We start from the raw sequence: 19,692 nt of genomic DNA on the forward strand, positions 1-19,692 counted from the left end.
CTGATTTCCAAAGTTAATAGCTAATATTAACTTTAAATAGCCACGAATTCGAAACCTTGAGTGAAACCTTGAACACTGACTTAATTTTCAAAATAAAACTCACTTTTGTTATCTTTTTCTCTGTGTTTCTGTGTATCTCTGTATGTATGCGTTCTCTTTGTTTTTTTTTTCCTTCCTTTTTTTTTTCTTTACTGAGCGTGTGTTTTTATAATAGTTTTGGGTGTGAGTCTAGTTCTAATTAAAAGGAACGTGATGGAGTGGAATAGGATTTAATTTAAATTTTAGTTGAGAATTTTAGGGTTGAGATAAAGGAAGAAAAATAGTAATATGATATTCAACAAACAAATAATAAAAAATAAAAAATAAAAAGAAAGAACGAAGAGAAAAGAAAGAAAGAAATAATAATAATAAAAAAAAAGAAACGTGTAAAAGATCGTGCAAGAACAAAACAAAAAAAACAAAATAAATAGAATAAAAAATAAAATAAACTAAATGGGAGGAGGATTTTTAGCAAATAAGTTAAGGAAGTTGGGGGTAATTAGGATAAAGGTAAGGTAATTTGACATTTTTAGGACTCTTCTTTTTATTTATTTTTATTATTTTTTTCTACTTTTCCATGATATATACGACTATTATTATTTTTTAGACTAGATAAAAGTTGAAAGATTAAAACAAAATACGTTAAATTCAAAAGCTTTCTTTATTAAACTTTAAACATAAAGTGAGCTTATAATTTGTTGTAATTTTCAGTTATTTATTTTTCATTTATTTTAAATATAACCCTACTGAAATATTAAAATTGGGTGTAAAATCTGTATGTTTTGGTTAAAAATTAGGTGTTCACAAGTACGAACCAAAAAATTGTCATGGTTGTAATCAGTTGTTTCAGATTTGAGCAGTTGAAATAGTTTTTTATTTTGACTTGTTGAATGGAGGAAAACAATACGAGTAAAGTTTTGATTCATTAATTTTTTTGGTGAATATCCAAAGTAGACTTCGAAGGAATTGGCGAAGTTTCACAGCAATTAGGGATGAAATTTGTCACGAAAATGAAGATACAACAACTGGTATGGTTTGCCTAGATTTTATAGGTAGTTTCTGTAGAGACGCAAATGTAGGGATAACAGTCTGAAGGGAGGGTTAGAAAAACGGATTTAAAGGTAAAAATAAAATAAGGATAAAAAATCTTTAAAGTACAAAAAAAACATAAAAATAAATTCCTGAATTCTAAGGGTGCCACGTAAACGGGTCTAAAATTCTCTTTTCTATATATTTAAGATATAAGATTTATGTATCAAAATTTTAAATGTCTATTTCCAATGAACAGAATCAAAGAAAATGAATACGTAAAAGTGAAAAAATATGATGAAGAAAAGAAGGATCATAAAGTATTTTTCAACATGTAAAGAATGGAGGAGGCAACAAGAAATGTAGAGAATGAAGAACAATATTGAAGAATCAATAGAAGAAAATTTTGAAGGTGGTCTATTTATTGCAGCAAAATAATTTAAATATTTTTTCTCAATATTTTGAAAGTTAGTTTGTTTCTGAAGTTTACTTTTGTGTTTTTTTTGGGATGCTTAAATTCCTTCTAATCACAATCCTTATCTAATTAAAAATCTTATCAATGATTTTAAGAATGTTAAGATAATTAGGTTAGACATGATTTTTTATATATATGTGAAGGTAATATTAGTATCTTTCATGTCCCTTTTTCCTTTCTTCTTATCTATATTTCACATAAGTAAAATTACAAAAGTATACTACTTAACACTACTATTAACAAAATATCAATATACTTATATTTAATTACAAACTAAGTTTTAAAATTACAACATAACAAAACATTTAATTTTTGTATTTAATTTAAGTTTTTTTACTGGATTTTTCTCTCTCTGACTCTTAGTAGTTTGTGTCATATTATGTGGAGTGTAATTAGGTATTTAATCTTATCATATATTCTCTCTCCTTAAACAGACCCACATACACACGTTTGATTATTTTTTTTATTTTTTTTTACATTTTGTAGTCATTTATTGGGATCATATTGATGTATTCCATTTATATAAAGATTTTTATGGTACCAATAAAGTTGGTACAGTTATCAATAACTCAGTTATAGTTTCAAGAAATATTACAAATCCTTTTTTCACACGTTTTATTATTTTTTTTATTTCCTCTTTTTACGTTTTGTAGTCATTTTTTGGGATCATATTGATGTATTGCTTTTATATAAAAAAAATTATGGTACCAATAAAGTTGGTACATTTATCAATAACTGAGTTATAATTTCAAGAAATATTAGAAATTATTTTTTCAGCAGTATATCGAGTTAACCCATCAATTTTCTTCATCCATATCTCTTAAATCTTATATCTTTTTCACTGAATTGCTTGTCATTCCAATTAACCAAAAGCCTCATCATAATTTGATAGAGAAGACGCCGCGTAAAATTCCTAGGCTTAACAAATTTGTGGTTGTCATTGATAGCATGCCCATAATATGTTCAAGACCATCTTTTGACTTTCATGAAGCGTGTAAAAATCCCTAAACAAGTTGATGATTCTGTGTAAGTATATTATGTTTTTATTGTAATTGTTTAGTACCATATAATGTTCTAATCCTGACATATGTTATTATTCTTTTGTAGCGATTGTGGTTTGTATACATATTCTATTGTTGAATACGTTTGTCGAGGAGATATGGACATATCAATGCCAATTTTTTATTCTAAAAATCTTCGTTTGTGATATGAAGCATTGTTGTGGGATGGAAAGAGGAAAATCGACACTTGTGTTGTTAGTGAAAATGAAGATTCTTGGAAAGTTGGTCAGTTAATACAGAAAGGGAAGAAGGATTAATTTTTTGCATTTTAAAATAATTTCATGAATATTTTTGTTCGAATAGTTTCTTTTAATTCTGGATAATACTTTGTGTGTTTTGTTTTTTTTTTGGTGTTTTTGAATACCATTGTTGGATGTTCTGTTCATTTCGGAGTTTAATCACTGTTTTTTTATTCATTATTTTTGGTGAATATATTGTGTTAACTTAATGGTGTGTGCTTGGTTTGTAATAGAACGATGTGTGAGTTTGGTATATAATTCAAACGTAATACCAACATTTTAGTCACTATATATAACTAATAATATGACAGAATTATGTTGTATTACTCCAACAGTATACCAATATTTCGTACGTTTGAATTATGTGTTAATATGGATTCAGATTTAAATATTTTATGTTTAGCAGTGGTTTATTATGCAATGTTTAAGTGGTTTTTATCAATGTTTGTGCCCACAAATTTGTACCTACAAATATTGTTACCAATTTTTGTGCCTACTTTGTATACCAATTATGTAATAGGTGTTTTTGTATTAAATGTTTCAGGTTATTATGTAATACCAAAATATAAGAATATATATCCCCAATTTGAACATTATTTGTGCTTATTTCACCGCAAGTGATTTTACCAATGTTTGGTTAGCCATTATAACAAACATTATTGTTGGGTTAACATTTTTTTTGGTATTACCCAAATAATATACCAAAAAAAAATTAAGTAGGTATTTCATAACAACATTTCAACCAAACACGATAATAAATTTTAACTGATATTTTTGTATTATTTTTGGCTACTCTAAGTAGTAGTTGTTTATTTTCAAATTTTAAGTTGGTATTTAATAAATGCATTTCAACCAAACAAGACAATACCAACTACATGTAAATTAAATCACCATTAATGCAGATAAACTATTGAAGAATAACCAAAGTTGTAAAAAACTGCATTTATCATTCTTAAAAAATTCCATAAGTTTTGGAACAAGAAAATTGAAAAATAATACATCATTGTTAAATTTGGTAAACAAACTTAGGGCAAATCTTTTTGCTATGTCCTGATGTACCACATTTACTACAAGTTACTTTACTCCTCTTGTATTTTCCTTCGTTGAATCCCTTCTTACGGTTGTTACTTGGTGGTCTGTTGGGTTGTTTTCTTGTAATTGGTGGCAGCAGTTCTCCTTCTAAAATATGTTATAGAATATTTCAAGTGCTTTCGCAAGGCAATAGTTCTATTGGAATTGCATAAGTATCTTGAAAATTCTTATTACTATAATTTGTTGAACAATAATCTTTGCGATGTTTGTTTTTGTATCTGATAGCTGCAACTGCATGACTACAAGAAATCTCATCATGTTGAAATCGTCTGCAACTGCACATCATAAATCACACCTTCAATATCGTAATCAACGTATATCTACCTTTTTCACACCAAAATATTAGGGATTATTTGTTGTGAACTTCGTCAAACAGAATGGTCAGTTCAACGTTTTCAAATTTTATATTATGCTTTAAAGCATGTTTTTGCTGACAAGATAATTTTTAACTTAAATATGGTGTTTACAGCACCATCATGTACCAGCATATGATCACTATGTTCACCATTATCATGTACAACAATAAAACCAACGCTGAATGACACCAAAAAAAATTAGCAGTTCACCAAATAAATTAAAACGATTAATTTCACCAAATAAAACCAACTCCGAATGCAGTCCAGCATTTTGATAATTAAAAACGATTAAATTCACCAAATAAATTACCAAACCAGATAATCATTAAATATTCAATAAATATTCACCAAAACTAAAGAATTAATTAAAAAAAGTTAAAAATTCAGAATGGGTGAATATCAACAACAACCTATATTACACCATTAATTAAAGAACTCATGATAGACAAAATTTATTTTTAAAAAAGTGATTTTTAATGTAAATACGATGTTTAAACCATTATTATGTACCAAAATTTAATCTATACGCTCACCATAATCATGAACAATAAAACTTATACCGAATGACACACAAAAAAATAGTAGTATACTGAACATGCACAGTCCATAATTTTGATAATTAAAAAAGATTACTTTCACCAAATCAATTACCAAAAAAGACAATCACTAAATATTATTTCTCTTCGGAATCTCAAAACCATAGAATAAACCAGAAAAATTAATAAAAAAAGATAAAATCCAAATAACGAAATTGGTGAATAACAACAACAATGATCATGTTTTTCAATTACACAATTAAAAAAACACCAATTATATATTGAAAGTATAATTAACACATGATGCATCCTCTATGTTGAATTAGGATTGGATAATTGTTGGTATCCATGATTGAACAGTCCATCAGCATGAATGGAAAGAGGGTTTTATATTTGTTAAGAAACATTTTATTGGTAAGAGAGAATGAATATTTATAACCACTTTGAGTAAATCATGGATTTGAAAAACATGGGGAATACCATAAATAGTGGAGCACAAATTCACGTTTTTTATTTTTATTATTTTTAATATAAAACATAACTTTGAAAAAAAAACTATTTTTATATAGGTGGAAAAAAAACTATTGTCATATAGTGGTAATTAAGATACTTTATTTGTATCGTTAGCTTTTTTATTATTATTATTTCGCCAACTCAAGTTTTTTATTAACATACGATATTATTTTGCCAACTCACAGGTGTAAGCGCTATAGTATACTTAAGTTTTTATATTATTCAGTAATTTATTTTACAACCACATTAAATGTGAATATATTTATTTATTTATTTATAAAGTTGGACATAAACAAGGTGATCATGTGGCATCTTCTTATGAAAATTCACATTTACTTTTTTTATTTTATTTTTTCTTTATTCTCATTTTTTTTACTCGAAATTATTTTTAAAAAATTCAAAATTCATTATTAATGGAGAAAGAATGGGTTAGTGGAGATTTCAAAAGTCATTATCATATCCTACTTTCAAATTGGGATTGTAATTTGTGTGAGATTTTGATTTCCTTTGGTGTATCGTGTCGACATTTGCTGAAAGAGGTTCGAGGTTAACATATGCTTATTTCACTATTATTTTTCTTTTCCTCCATATTTCTCTTAACCTTTATTTAATCTATGATTTTTATGCATTTTAGCATGTTATATTTATATCGTTATTTTCTTGATATAAATAATTACTTCTTTTATCTCAATTTATATGAAGAAATTGAGGATAATTTTGGTGTAGAGTCTTCAATTTTTTAAACTAAACTTTATATATTTCAAAACTACAAAGTTCTAGGAGACGACATAAAGCTAATGATTCAAAATATTTAAAAAAAGAGTTTGAATAAATTGTAGTCAAGAAAAATTATTTGTCTTTTCAAATATTAATTCTTCAGGTAGAATAAGAAAATAAGATAGGGGAGTATTTCAGAACAATGAGTTGATTAATGTTTATACCTCTATTACATTTACTTTATCTAGGTTTGAATTTTTTTCTTTGTATATTTTGTTTTTCTTCCGTTAAACCTATGATTTTTATTTGGAAGAAAATTATTTTTTATGACCACGAAAGCATGGCCATTATATATATAATCAAAACCAAGTTTAAATCATTTACCAAGCACTCAGCTACACCAAAAGAAAATGGAAAATTAAAAAATGCAGTGTCCAAATGTGATTTTCTTGGCCAAAACTCACTTTACCCTGTAAAAGCTCAACCTGAATCATCCCAACAAGTACCAAACCACTATATGAACTTGGGGGAAGTCTCAAATCGGGGAACGAAACTCAAATGCTCAAAATGATAGTTTGGAGGCTCACCCTTGCATTCTGGATAATTTTATTTTAATTCAAAATCCAACAGTAATAACACTATAGAACAACAACGACTCATTATACTGAGGTCAAAAAGCTTTTTGATCGATTTCTCTTTTTTTGTCCCATTTACTGAGGTAAAGGTATTGTAAATCAGCCCAAGGTGCTGCGATTCAAATTTCTTTTCCAATTGCTTCATTTGGCTGGCACATACCTGATAATTACTCTAAACTACAAGATAAATAAATCAGTAAAAGAATCGAGGGAGAATGCAGAATGCTGCCTCATATCCAATTAGTTCACGCATTAAGTAAACAAGTCGGACATAATTGAAAGACTAAACTAATTTAACCTTAGTAAAGTACAGCTCAGTTCATGTACAGCCACTCCTTTTTCATTTCCAAAACCTCTGCATCAACACCTTGGAATATGCATTTGTTGGGATGTGAAAATAGCAGCTGCATTTGTCTTCATTGCCGATGAACAGCAGAAACCTTCTCAGCAATCAACTTGATCTGATTCATTCGTTTATCCACCAGTTTCTGCAGCTGCTCCTCCACAATACTTTGATTGTCAGCCGTCTCTATGCTACTAGATTCACCATTCTGCGATTTGAACATCACAAATGACATCTGCTGATCATATTCAGTTGGTACATCAATCACCTGCTTCCCCGCACCCTCTGAATCTATCCCTACAACTTCAGCCTTTACTCGGTGTGAAACAATTGCCTGGTATATCTCCATATATTTGTTAATTGGGGCCAACCCAAGATAGATAAGAATCTCCCAACATTGCTCAAACTGCTTCTTGTTGATTTTCAAAGTTTTCCTCACATCTTCAACAGCACTCAGTGGTGGAGCATACTTGCACATGTAGCTTTTTTTCAAAGAATTTTCCTGCTTTAAATGTGATATAACTGATTCTAGGGATTGCTGGATTGGGTCAAATACAAGCAAACGCTCAACATCAATGCACAATCGAACATATTGAAGAGAATCCTCAGGCTCTTCAATAGTCAGGTCATACACATTTTCAGATACTGCAACCCCGTTCAGCACCTCAAGAAGAAAACGACCATAACCTTTACGTTGGTAAGGAGGCATAACCAGTATCTGCCAAAATCCAAATCAGTTACAACGAAGAACTACATTAAAAAAATGTGTGTTGTAATAATGAACTGTCAATCATTTACCTGCCCAAGTCGCATGCGTGTACTTCCAGGATAACGATGGAAACGATAAACAGCTGCAAAACCAAGCAACCTTGAAAGGCTATCCTCCTGGGTATCTTTCCTTTCCTGGACTAGGAGATAAATTTCCCATCTAGGATCAAGGACGTCAATAGGATTGCTACCTGGTTAAAAATACCACTAACTTTTGAAGCTACCCATAGATATAATCTTTTAAAAATAAAATACAACAATTACCATCCACTAAGAGTAGTACAAGTGGCACCAATCTACTATAAAGGTGTCCTACAGGCGTGCCAGCGATCCGGAATACCTGGAGCAATTCCAACAAGGATAATCAATCCTCAGTTTTTTTCACAAAATACACAATGGTATAATGCATTTCAATACAACATACTCAGATTCTGCATGCAAAAGAAAGTGATCATTCAAATGTTTGAGAGAGCGCAGATGAGACACACAAACGTCAGGAGCATAAATCTTATTTTGAAAATACGACGATTTTCCAATCAAGTAGGAGTAGCTTTTTATACCATTTTTTCTTAATCCAAATAGTAGACAGAAGTTCACCAAAATAAATGCTTCAGAAAGATGTTAGTCCGTGTAGGTCTACAAGATATCTTGCACCATATTCCAAACTAACATTGGATTGGCAGCTGTAGTGTAGCTGCTTTAGTACTAGTTCGTTCCATGCTCTTAGGGGTTTGGTGTGATGGATAAGAGGACTTAATCTTTGAGTGCGCTTTAATCCATTGTTTGGTTGCAAAGGCTGGGATAACTTATACTAGGATTAAAAATTAGTACTGGATAAGTTATCCCTCTCTGGGGGTGGAATAGTAATCCCAGGAACTTATCTTGGATAAAGTATGTAAAATAACAAAATGTCCTCCTTAAACTATCTTTTATACACCACTTTTACATTCATGTATATTAACATAATTTTTAACAACATTTATAATAGCATTCACAACCTTAATTATTCATTGTTTTTATGATAATATATTTTTCTATTAAAAAGTTGCATTTTATAAATATAATTTTTATTTATCAATATATTATAAGATGAATTTATTTGCCTAATTCTTATGTTTATTATATTTTGATTTCTCTTAAAATGTTCACTCCACTACTAAATTATATATTTTTAATTAAATAGTTTATTACTTACTTAAAAATTATATTTTATATATCAATTAAAAAGTAGAGAACTTTAAAATGTAGATAATTGAAATAATAAAATTTCTTTTACTTTAATAAACTTAAAATGGAAGTTTTATTTTAAGTTAAATAAGATGGAAGTTCTATTTTTAAACTAAATAAGATGAAAGTTCTAGTTTTAAGCTAAAATAATATGGAAATTTTATCTTTAAGCTAAATAAGATGGAAGTTTTATTTTGAAGTTAAATAAGATGAAAGTTTAATTTAAAAACACACAACACAATCATGGAAATGCACACACAAATATTTAAGCTAAATAAGATGGAAATTTTATTTTTAAGAACGAATAACTAAAGTTTGCAAAGAAAATGTAAAAAAAAATTAAATAAGGTGGAGGGTATATTTGTAAACAAACAACTTATTCTTAGAAATTATGCAATGAATATAAGTTTGAATATGACAAACCAAACAAGCAATAAAAATTACTCCCAGCTCCAACATAACTTATCCCAACATAACTTGTATTCAAACCAAACGACCCCTTAATGATATCTAAAAAGAGCAACACAAGCAAGATATTATGCAAAACAAGCACTACAGGACCCAAAAAAAGATGAATCTTCTGTCATCCCTATCCTAATATGTCAAGAAAAGGGATAGAGAAGGCACCTCTACATCTGAAGGCTCTGATTTCAAAAGACAATTAGATTCAGTGCTACAGCCATTTGAAACTTTATGCTGCAGTGTTTCAGCATTTGAGACAACAGACCTGTGTGTGAACACAACTTATCATCTAAATATATGCTAGAAATTGGTAGGACAAAACATCAGTCCTCATGGATGGTAAGAAAACTCAACATGAAAAAATAGGTACAAGAAAGTTATGGACAAACCGAACATAATGACTTTCAGTTGAAAATGTTTGCAGGAAGGCATCTTTTTCATCAACAAGACTCTCAGCAAAAATATTCTGCTAGAAACATCACAATTAAAACCTGTCTTGTTAAAGATAAACTAAAGAGAAAATCCATATAGTCATTACCTGAAGGGCATACTTTACGTTTGTGATCCCTCTGCCACCCTATCCAAAAACAATTCATAATTAAGTTAGAACAAACAAGTCGAGCAAATGACAAGATTTAAGAACCCTTTGGAGAAAAATGAATTTTGGCTATTATTCAAGCTGCAAAAATCCACTTATAATCAGATACATTCAGAAAATCTGAAATAACTCACAAAGAGATTCAACAATTAAAGATAGAATAAGTTTGAATGACAGGAGCAGAAGCAATAGAAGAGTGAAAGAACACATAATGATTAAATAAACACCAAAGTTTTATTCAGCATCAAGAGAATTCACTCATTTATACTTTAAAAAAATGAATGGTAGGAGCAAAAGCAACAAGAAAAAAAGAATACTTACATCTGATGAGCTTTCAAAAGAAATATCAGCATAGGCATGAAAGGATATCAAGCTAACCCATATAGTGATCTGCAAAATGTAAGACATGAAAAGATCAGATAAACTAAAAGAACATTCAATACAAGTAAAAGCATTATCAAACCCAAGTAGCATGACACATTCTTTCATTTTTCTCTTGTTCCCTATGGAGATGGACAGGGGCGCAGCATTATCTGAGTGCTTGTGCTGGGGTGACTCCAAGTTTATGACATTTATTCAAGATCACTACTGGGCTATCCAATATATATTTTTGGTAGACTAAATTGTACCCTTATTGAATCAGACCTTTGAAGAGAAACCGAACAGAATACTCTAGCAAGAAGCCAGGTGCAATGGGCTAACCCATAACTTCATAAGCACCAACTAGAAATGACAATGCAGCCTAGAACTTGAAGTTCCTGAATTCATCCGAACTCCAGAACATGTAGGAGGGCTCATGTTAGCAAGATGATAGCACTTTGAAAGCACTAAATGGAACTTCAATACTCACCCATCCCACACACATAGCCACCCTTGCAAGCAATCTCAGAATCTCACAAACCTTCACCCCACATCCTAAATTTATTTCCTCTCCTAACAAATATTACATTCCACACCTTCTCTCTTTTCAGACAAAGACTACAATCCTCCCTCTTAAACCATGTATGCTCCCCATTAACCTCATTGAACAATATTCTGAGCCATTAAAAGACGTATAAGAGAGAGAATATAGAAGGGTAGGTCAGGATATTCGTGGCACAGAAGTAGATACTAAATAGCAGGTTTTAGGTACTACCAAGTCAAATACCAACACCACTTGGCACATGTCCAACACAAATGCAGTCACATCATATGTTTTTCTGTTGAAAAACTTGGACACTCATGTCAAAGGAGCACTCAAGTCACTGTGCATGACAATTTTCTCCACTATTTTCTTGATCTGAGAATTCTTCTTTTAGGTGTATATAAAAGAAGTACTAAAGAGTAAATGAAACCAATTAGAACAACTCTGCTACAAATAGCACTTCTCAGAAGGAGGCCTACCTTCAGACCCTGATACCCAAATATTCTGCCATCGTCTTCAAAAAATTGATTCAAGTCAATTGGTTCAAGACAGAAACTGCTTGGGGAGTCAACATCCTCTGCGCTAGAAACTAAGAACAAGAAAAACATACGTGTTATGGGACCAGTACTGAAGAAAATCAGGTTCCCAAGGGCAAACAAAGACAAATCATTCCAAAAGAAACTACATTGTCAAACATCTCAACTTAAAACAATGTGTAGGTCCAAGTTAACCTAATGATGGCCAGAGAGAAACCATGCATTAGGACATACATCATTAATTAATTAAACAAGCCTGTACGAAAAAAGAAAAAAAAAAAAAGAGACATCCAGTTAATTAAAGAAGACACTCTATGTTCAGCTAGAAATCCATGCCTGCAAAACCAGTACCCCCTCTTTCTTCCACATGCTTATTGGTGGAGTAAGGCAGAATCAAAGCTTAAGTAAATGAGCAGCTAGACAAGGCATAGCACCGCTATCCGGTGTAATAACAGTGTAATTCCCAATATAATGTTAGGTTGCACAAGTGTAATTGCATGTGGTTAGATAGTTTTTTTATTTAAAATAAAAGTCAACAATTAAAATTAACAAACTTCTATTTAGTTGAAGAAGTAAATAAACTTTAATTTGACAAATATATGTGTATATAAAAACATACTAGTTTTTGAAAAGACATTTCACAACTGTAAATTGGTAAGTAATATCATAGAAAGTAATGGCATATTCCAATTCATGTAAAAGAAAAAAATGAAAATCATGATCTATTTCATTTTTTTAAATAGGAAAAGAACACCTCTGAGTTTGCAAGGTATTTTTCTATAACAAATATGTATACTAATGAATGGAGAAAAAAGTGTTTCAGGTTCCGACCAATTTTACCTTCTCTTACACTACAACAAAGAGGAGGCCTTAGTATAGGGACTCATAAAGTGAAACTAAAACGAGGGGATACTAACTTCAATACAGTTGAGTTTAGAGAAAAAAGCTAAATTCAAACCTATGTATATAGTAATGCAGTCGTTAGCTTCAATTCCAGCATCTGCAGAAGAAGAAAAACATAAGTGAATGATGAGAGGAACAGTGGGTAACTCCATTAAAAATGAATCACTGACCGGTCTTAGAGAATCCCACGCGACGGCGCTTTTTGGGATCGCTGATTGAATCGGAGGAGGAATGATGCTTCGTCCCCATTTGTGCTCGTTAGGGTTTTGCTCCGAGCGGGAAATGTTCTGAGGCGGGAAAGACGGGACCTGTGCATAAATATATAACATGTCCGCCCTTTACTTATCGCCTTAATTCCTCAAATTTACCTCACACACTTTTTATTCTATTATTTTATTATTATATATATATTATATATTATATTTTATTTATTTATTTATATAGAAAGGTGAAGAGGAGGACGACCAAGGTTATTTTGGTAATTTCATGCTCTATGTCGGTGCTTCTAGAATCATCGGTCATCAGTTTTTCTCAGTCCAAACGTAGGATTTCAACCCACTTTATGCACAAACATGATTGTAGAAGTTCTCTCTTTCTTTATTCTCCTTTGTACTCAAATCGGGTATATTCACTTCTAATTGTTGGTGCCTACCAGCTATTGCTGAAGCATTCAAGATGATGAAACCCAATCGTTGAAGATGGATGGCATACTTATGAGGTGTTTAACAGAAAATCCAAAAAGAAAGGCAGCCGGCAGATTTCATCATGATCAATCTTCTTTCTCCGTAAGCTTTAAATCTTCTTTCATTATATTTTATTTATTAATTTCGTTTTATTATCATTTTCATCCCTTTGATGAACTGAATTTCATTCTCTGAAAAAAAGTGTATTTATTTCTTCTGTTTCAATACTCTGTTTTTCTTTTGGTATATGTATGTGTTTGTTAATATAAGTTATTACTTCCTTTCGGTTGCTCTTTTGAAAAAACTTAAGAAGCTATTTTCTTTTGTTCCAAAAACTGAACAACATATTACTTTTGGATGGTTCAGTGAAGTTAAAAAACACCATAGGTAATTTCTATCTATCTGCTTAAGATTGGTGGGTAGAGTTAACAAATACTTGTGTGGATATGCATTGTCGAGGTTAGTGTTAGATGCTGGCTTGAACTCCACTTTTGGTGGAGTAATGTGTCTCATCCTATCTAGGATGGTGTCACGTAGACAAGATGCTTATGCCAAGGTAGCAATGGTGGTCGAAAAAACAATTGGCTCCTGTCATATGTTTAAATTAGTATGATGCCCATGATCTGATGAAATTTATATTGGGAGCAAAACAATCTTTGTTTCACTTTCTTTTCAGAAAATAATCACCAGTAGACGATATGTACCTTGTTTCCTCCTCGTGCTGCATCTTTTTCAGGGGAGAAGCAAGTTGTGAAAAATTCTTATAAGCATTTTAAAAGACTAAACTATTTTCATTTCGCTATTATGTACTCCAGCTATGCTTTGGCTATCTGGTATGGTGCAAGGTTCATCTTGGGAAAAGGATATACTGGTGGTCAAGTTTTCAATGTTTTCGACGTCAAGCTTCTCCATTCAGTAGCAAGCGATTTACTTCTTAAGGTACACCAATATAACTATGCATAAGTTTGAGAGTGATTACACTAGATGCACTTAGTATTCTTATAATAAACTAATAATAGTATAAGTGTACTAATTTGATGGGGCTTCTCAAAGCTTGTAGTTGTACTTAACATGTGCAATGAGGATGATTCTCAAAGCTTGTAGACAGGGGCGGACCCACGTGTTGTCCAGGGGGTTCACCCGAACCCCCTCGATAAAAAATTACACTGTATATATAAGGTGAATTTTCTGGATTTATGTGGATATATATATTTTGACTTGTGTGGATATGCATTGCCAAGGTGTTAGTGTTAGATGCTTAGATACTGGCTTGAACTCCACTTTTGGTGGAGTAATGTGTCTCATCCTATCTAGGATGGTGTCACGTAGACAAGATGCTTATGCCAAGGTAGCAATGGTGGTCGAAAAAACAATTGGCTCCTGTCATATGTTTAAATTAGTATGATGCCCATGATCTGATGAAATTTATATTGGGAGCAAAACAATCTTTGTTTCACTTTCTTTTCAGAAAATAATCACCAGTAGACGATATGTACCTTGTTTCCTCCTCGTGCTGCATCTTTTTCAGGGGAGAAGCAAGTTGTGAAAAATTCTTATAAGCATTTTAAAAGACTAAGCTATTTTCATTTTGCTATTATGTACTCCAGCTATGCTTTGGCTATCTGGTATGGTGCAAGGTTCATCTTGGGAAAAGGATATACTGGTGGTCAAGTTTTCAATGTTTTCGACGTCAAGCTTCTCCATTCAGTAGCAAGCGATTTACTTTTTAAGGTACACCAATTTAACTATGCATAAGTTTGAGAGTGATTACACTAGATGCACTTAGTATTCTTATAATAAACTAATAATAGTATAAGTGTACTAATTTGATGGGGCTTCTCAAAGCTTGTAGATGTACTTAACATGTGCAATGAGGATAATATACTTAAAAGGGGAAGAGCTAAACCAGGGTAATACTTATAATTTTTTCTATTTCTCCTTTTGGTTCGATTATTTCTTCCCTCTTAAGGACATGAAAATAGGCGGAGCTACAAAGTTAGTGAGAATTAAGGAGCATAAAATGAATTATTTTGGTTGTTCCACTCCCATTTTTTAATTCATCTTTTCAATGTTGTAGTTTATAGAATCCTCCATTTAGTAGTTTATTTCTTGAAATGTATTTAGCCTGAAACCATTACTCAAAATTTTATGATCAGTAAATTTTTGTAGGGAGAGTTTTCTGCAAAAATGTGTGATGCTGGTGGCGAATTGACAATGCACGGGAGGAATGTAAGTTCCAAATTCTACTTTTATGAATTACAATATTGATTTCTAAAACAACCCCGCGACTATTTCAAGTGCATGTGTTCTTTAATCTTTAACTTGCTTCCATTCAATTGTTATTAGAGTAAGTCCACAGAATATTTGTCTCTTCATTTCCATAAAGCAGTTGTCAGTTTTTCAGCCTTTTCTCTTTGGAAACTATTTCCCTTTTCTTTACAAATTTTCACAGACTACTTGGTTGGATGAATAAGAAAGTTCTCGATCTATGTATCACGTCGAAATTAAATGAACTTTCTGTATAGACAGCTTTTGCCGCAGGATGTAGAACTCCCAAATATTGGAAAAGTGTAAGAGCAATCAGGCAGTTAGGCTTGTTTTCGATTTGAAGCTGAAGTGCTAGAAAGAAATTTTGCAAGAATGGTTCTATGCCTATTCCTACTTCTGATGTAAGTTCTTAAAAGTTGAAACTGAAGAAAGTTAGAGAGTTGCGAAACCAATGGTTGGTAATACAGAAGATTTTAATTGGAGTATGTAGTAGTCTTATACTTCACGGTTCAGATTGTTGACTTATGTATTTGAACATTTGGCGAAGAGAGCTTGAAAGTGACATGCAAGAAGGAAGAAATAAAATTAAACTGGAAATAAACTTGTGTTGTCTCTTTCGGTTTGATAGCGGGATTTCATTTACTTTGTACCATAGTACTATGTTGGTGTTTTTTTAGATGAGAACACACAAAGGTATAATAGCACTTTCCCTAAATCAGCACCACTTTATTAAGGGACACCAATTAGTTTGCTCTATGCTATTTTTGTTTATCTCTATAAACATATATTGACTTCAAGGAAGTTTTATGTTGTGCTTGATTGGTGGGACATCACAATTGATAAATTCTTCTCAGTTGGGAAAAACTTGGTCCATATAGTTGTGTTTCTTATGCAATCAATGTTCTAAGTGAAACTTACAAGATGACTGATTTATTACTCCAAAATATTGTTTTAGTTTACTCTTTTAAAATCTTCATTCTTTTCAAGTGCATCTTCATTCTCCGGGTTGTGTGTACTGAAGGACCTGAGAGAATTAGAGAACTGATTGTTATGAGTGCTTCGTTTGATCATGGGGAGGATGGCAATCTGCATCTAGCCAGGGAAGCTGGCCACTCCCATCGCCAAATTATCCATGCTGCTGATATGAGAGGCAGAGAGATAGAAAAGGCCCTTATTAGAGGCAATTATTAAGTATCCTAGAACACATGTGTTTCAACGCCATTTTGCTATAGATTTGTTGACCACTCAAGTAAGTTTATTCATTTATAGCAAATGTTTGTGTTGGTTATTATGGAGAAACTTTTCTGTTCTAGCATCAATTTGGTCCGAAATGAAGGGTAGTTGCTTTAATCTAATTAAACTTGGAATTATTCTTTTGCTTATGTGTCATAGTTGATTCAAATGACATGCATTCAAACAATTGCTATGTTGGTAATGTCTTAAAGATATTCATGTATTATGATGTATGAATTTGTGTAGGTGCACTGATTATGATTCTGATGATGTATAAATGGCATTTAACAAAGTTACAACCTGACTATATGTGATCTGTATGTTGTGAATATTGTACAGAGATTTGCATATGCTATTGTTTGTGATACTTGACTTCATATACATACCTGAAAAATATTAGATCTCACCTGTAGAAGTGCTCCCAAAAGCTCTATTAATTGGCACTATTACTTATTATTATTGTGTCTTAAAAATAAATTCTCAACAAAATGGGGATTCACTGAGTTGTTAAACTTCTGCTTGTCTTACATTCGTATTTTTCTATTGGCTTATTTTTTTCTTTTTAAAGATTCATTGGCCTGTTCTGGTGAAAAATGTTGTCAATAACTTTAAACCTGAAAATTTGATTCCAACAGATATACTTAGCACATGGTAAGTAACAAAGAAACTTCATGATTCTAGGAAATTAGAGCTATTGGAGTTAGCAATTTCTTTATTGAAAAACTGAAGATCTTCTCGAAATAGCTCTTATTCCTCTTGTTATTAATCAAGTGGAGTGCCAGATCAAAGAGAAGGTAATTGTATGTGATGTGAGTTGATACATGAAAAATGCATTTTTTGAAGTTGTCAAGTCTGTCAGTGAGCCAAAGTTGTGCTATTGCTGTAGTTATAACTTATTATTCATTACAGCTGCCTATAACTATGGCTATAGGATTATTGATGTAGTTACTTTGTGAAGAAGGCTGACGCATCATCCAACTTTGTAGTGATAATTAAACAAGTTTAATTACTAGCTAGCTCTTTGTTTTTATGAAATTAACATAATTTTTTGTGTAGTTGTCCATATTAATTTCCAGGTTTTGTAAAAAATGAATCCTTTATTTTTTGATTTGCTATTTGGATTTTAATTGTTAAGTGAAAAATGCTATCATTTTTTATGCTATGCTTAGTTTGTGGGCATTAGTTCAAAGAAGCTTAGCAGTTGTCCCTATTCTATAACTTGAATGGTAAATTCTATATTTTATATTGTTAAACTTATATATTATCAGCTTACTAAGTAGGAGGAAGTTACTACATGTTCATCATGTGGGAAATGAAAAAGCTAGAAATACTCAAGAATGAACTAAGCAGGTCGTGGCTTTTGTTGGCTTCTGCAATAGGAATGAGATTAATATGTTAAAACAAAAAACTAAAGATTCCTTTGTAGAATGCAACTTCATTATTTGTTCTTTGCATAAATAATCTAGCCCAACATTTTTTGTTCCTTGCATCAGTAGTACTATCCATGCTCTTGAATAATTAAAAGCATAATAGTTGCTCCTCTTTTTGGCACACAAATACTGAATTCATAATATTGTGAAGTTGTTCTTAGGAATATTATTAGTTGGTGAACTAACAATTAATTTATGATCCATATTTTCAAGACGTCCATAAAGTTTCATCCCTTTAGAATATTGAAGGAAAAATATATCGTTGAGACATTTATTTGTTAGACTAATTTATGGTTAGTAAACATCTTTTATTGAACTTGAAACCCCGATGGTTCTCTATTTAATTAAGGTAGAACAAAAAATGAGAGGGTATATGCAGGTTTGGACAATGCGATGAGATGTGTTGTTAGAGTCCTGTTCTGAAGGATCAACAATGGAGTGTTTATATTGTTCGTGCCCCTGGCTCTACTTGCTATTGTGAGGTTTACCATCTCTCCATTTTATCACTTTGAATTTATTATATGTATCGTTCCACACTCTTTGAAAGTGTTAAATTTTTGTATTGATGTTGTGTTGCCATGACTCTATGTTTATTGATGCTCTTCTTATGGCCTTTTAGTTTATGTATTTGTTAGGAGTCTGAGATTTTTATTTCAAGGTTTGCAAATTGAGGATTTAGGAGTGCAAATGTATTCTTGCATTTCACAGCTGAGTTGAGCAATCATATGTTATGATTAAATATTTCTATTTCAGGTCCCCACACTACTTTTTTAATTATTACTGAAGTTTAGTAATTTGATTTCAGCCGTAGTTATGGTGTGAGTATGTTATCTAACATTTATGTTCTATATTTTGAGTTAGTTTTTTGTGTTAGTTATGTTGAAATCCATTTTATTAACATGGTATTAGAATTATACCAACACGTCCATGTTGTGTGATTTTCAATATTTGTCTCCCTGCTGTGTTGGTGTGTTAGGGTGACTCCATAGATTTTCAGAGTGAAATGTCGTCTACATATGATAAACGTATATTGTTTGAAATTGACGAAAAAGAAACTATAAATTACAATAATTAACAAAAAAAATTGTCGGCTCCAAAAAATGTATCAATTAAGAACATATATTATTTGAAATTGACGAAAAAGAAACTATAAATTACAATAATTAACAAAAAAAATTGTCGGCTCCAAAAAATGTATCAATTAAGAACATATATTATTTGAAATTGACGAAAAAGAAACTATAAATTACAATAATTAACAAAAAAAATTGTCGGCTCCAAAAAATGTATCAATTAAGAACATATATTATTTGAAATTGACGAAAAAGAAACTATAAATTACAATAATTAACAAAAAAAATTGTCGGCTCCAAAAAATGTATCAATTAAGAACATATATTATTTGAAATTGACGAAAAAGAAACTATAAATTACAATAATTAACAAAAAAAATTGTCGGCTCCAAAAAATGTATCAATTAAGAACATATATTATTTGAAATTGACGAAAAAGAAACTATAAATTACAATAATTAACAAAAAAAATTGTCGGCTCCAAAAAATGTATCAATTAAGAACATATATTATTTGAAATTGACGAAAAAGAAACTATAAATTACAATAATTAACAAAAAAAATTGTCGGCT

The 19,692-nt window shown here is 31.1% G+C and overlaps 1 protein-coding gene and 1 long non-coding RNA gene across 4 annotated transcripts; one reads left to right on the top strand and one right to left on the bottom strand.

Moving 5' to 3' along the window:
- Positions 1-6,859: 6,859 nt before the first annotated feature.
- Positions 6,860-12,769, bottom strand: LOC102593479 (histone acetyltransferase type B catalytic subunit). Its single transcript, XM_006367900.2, has 10 exons — positions 12,604-12,769; positions 12,489-12,530; positions 11,474-11,583; positions 10,412-10,480; positions 10,031-10,069; positions 9,882-9,958; positions 9,658-9,757; positions 8,068-8,143; positions 7,834-7,994; positions 6,860-7,753 (listed from the first exon to the last, which is right to left on the bottom strand). The coding sequence occupies exons 1-10, from the start codon at positions 12,680-12,682 to the stop codon at positions 7,109-7,111; spliced, it is 1,398 nt and encodes a 465-aa protein (XP_006367962.1). The 5' UTR covers positions 12,683-12,769; the 3' UTR covers positions 6,860-7,108.
- Positions 12,770-13,292: 523 nt separating this feature from the next.
- On the top strand, positions 13,293-18,989 carry LOC107059302 (uncharacterized). Of its 3 annotated transcripts, XR_001472590.1 has the most exons (5): positions 13,293-14,055; positions 15,273-15,345; positions 16,406-16,633; positions 18,427-18,529; positions 18,683-18,989. It is a non-coding gene; the product is annotated as an uncharacterized lncRNA (long non-coding RNA). The 3 variants fall into 3 exon arrangements; XR_001472588.1 differs by having other exon boundaries at positions 18,427-18,989; XR_001472589.1 differs by having other exon boundaries at positions 13,295-14,055; positions 15,286-15,345; positions 18,427-18,989.
- Positions 18,990-19,692: the final 703 nt, after the last annotated feature.

This window comes from Solanum tuberosum, unplaced genomic scaffold (assembly GCF_000226075.1).
Source record: "Solanum tuberosum cultivar DM 1-3 516 R44 unplaced genomic scaffold, SolTub_3.0 scf01156, whole genome shotgun sequence".
NCBI classification, from domain to species: Eukaryota; Viridiplantae; Streptophyta; class Magnoliopsida; order Solanales; family Solanaceae; genus Solanum; species Solanum tuberosum.

What these genes read in the sequence shown, in the direction of transcription:
- LOC102593479 (XM_006367900.2), bottom strand. Translation starts at nt 12,682, where the DNA reads ATGGGGACGAAGCATCATTCCTCCTCCGATTCAATCAGCGATCCCAAA. An exon ending in ACGTAAAGTATGCCCTTCAG is followed by an intron (nt 9,959 to 10,030) that starts GTAATGACTATA and finishes TGTTTCTAGCAG; the next exon opens with AATATTTTTGCTGAGAGTCT. An exon ending in CACGCATGCGACTTGGGCAG is followed by an intron (nt 7,754 to 7,833) that starts GTAAATGATTGA and finishes GGATTTTGGCAG; the next exon opens with ATACTGGTTATGCCTCCTTA.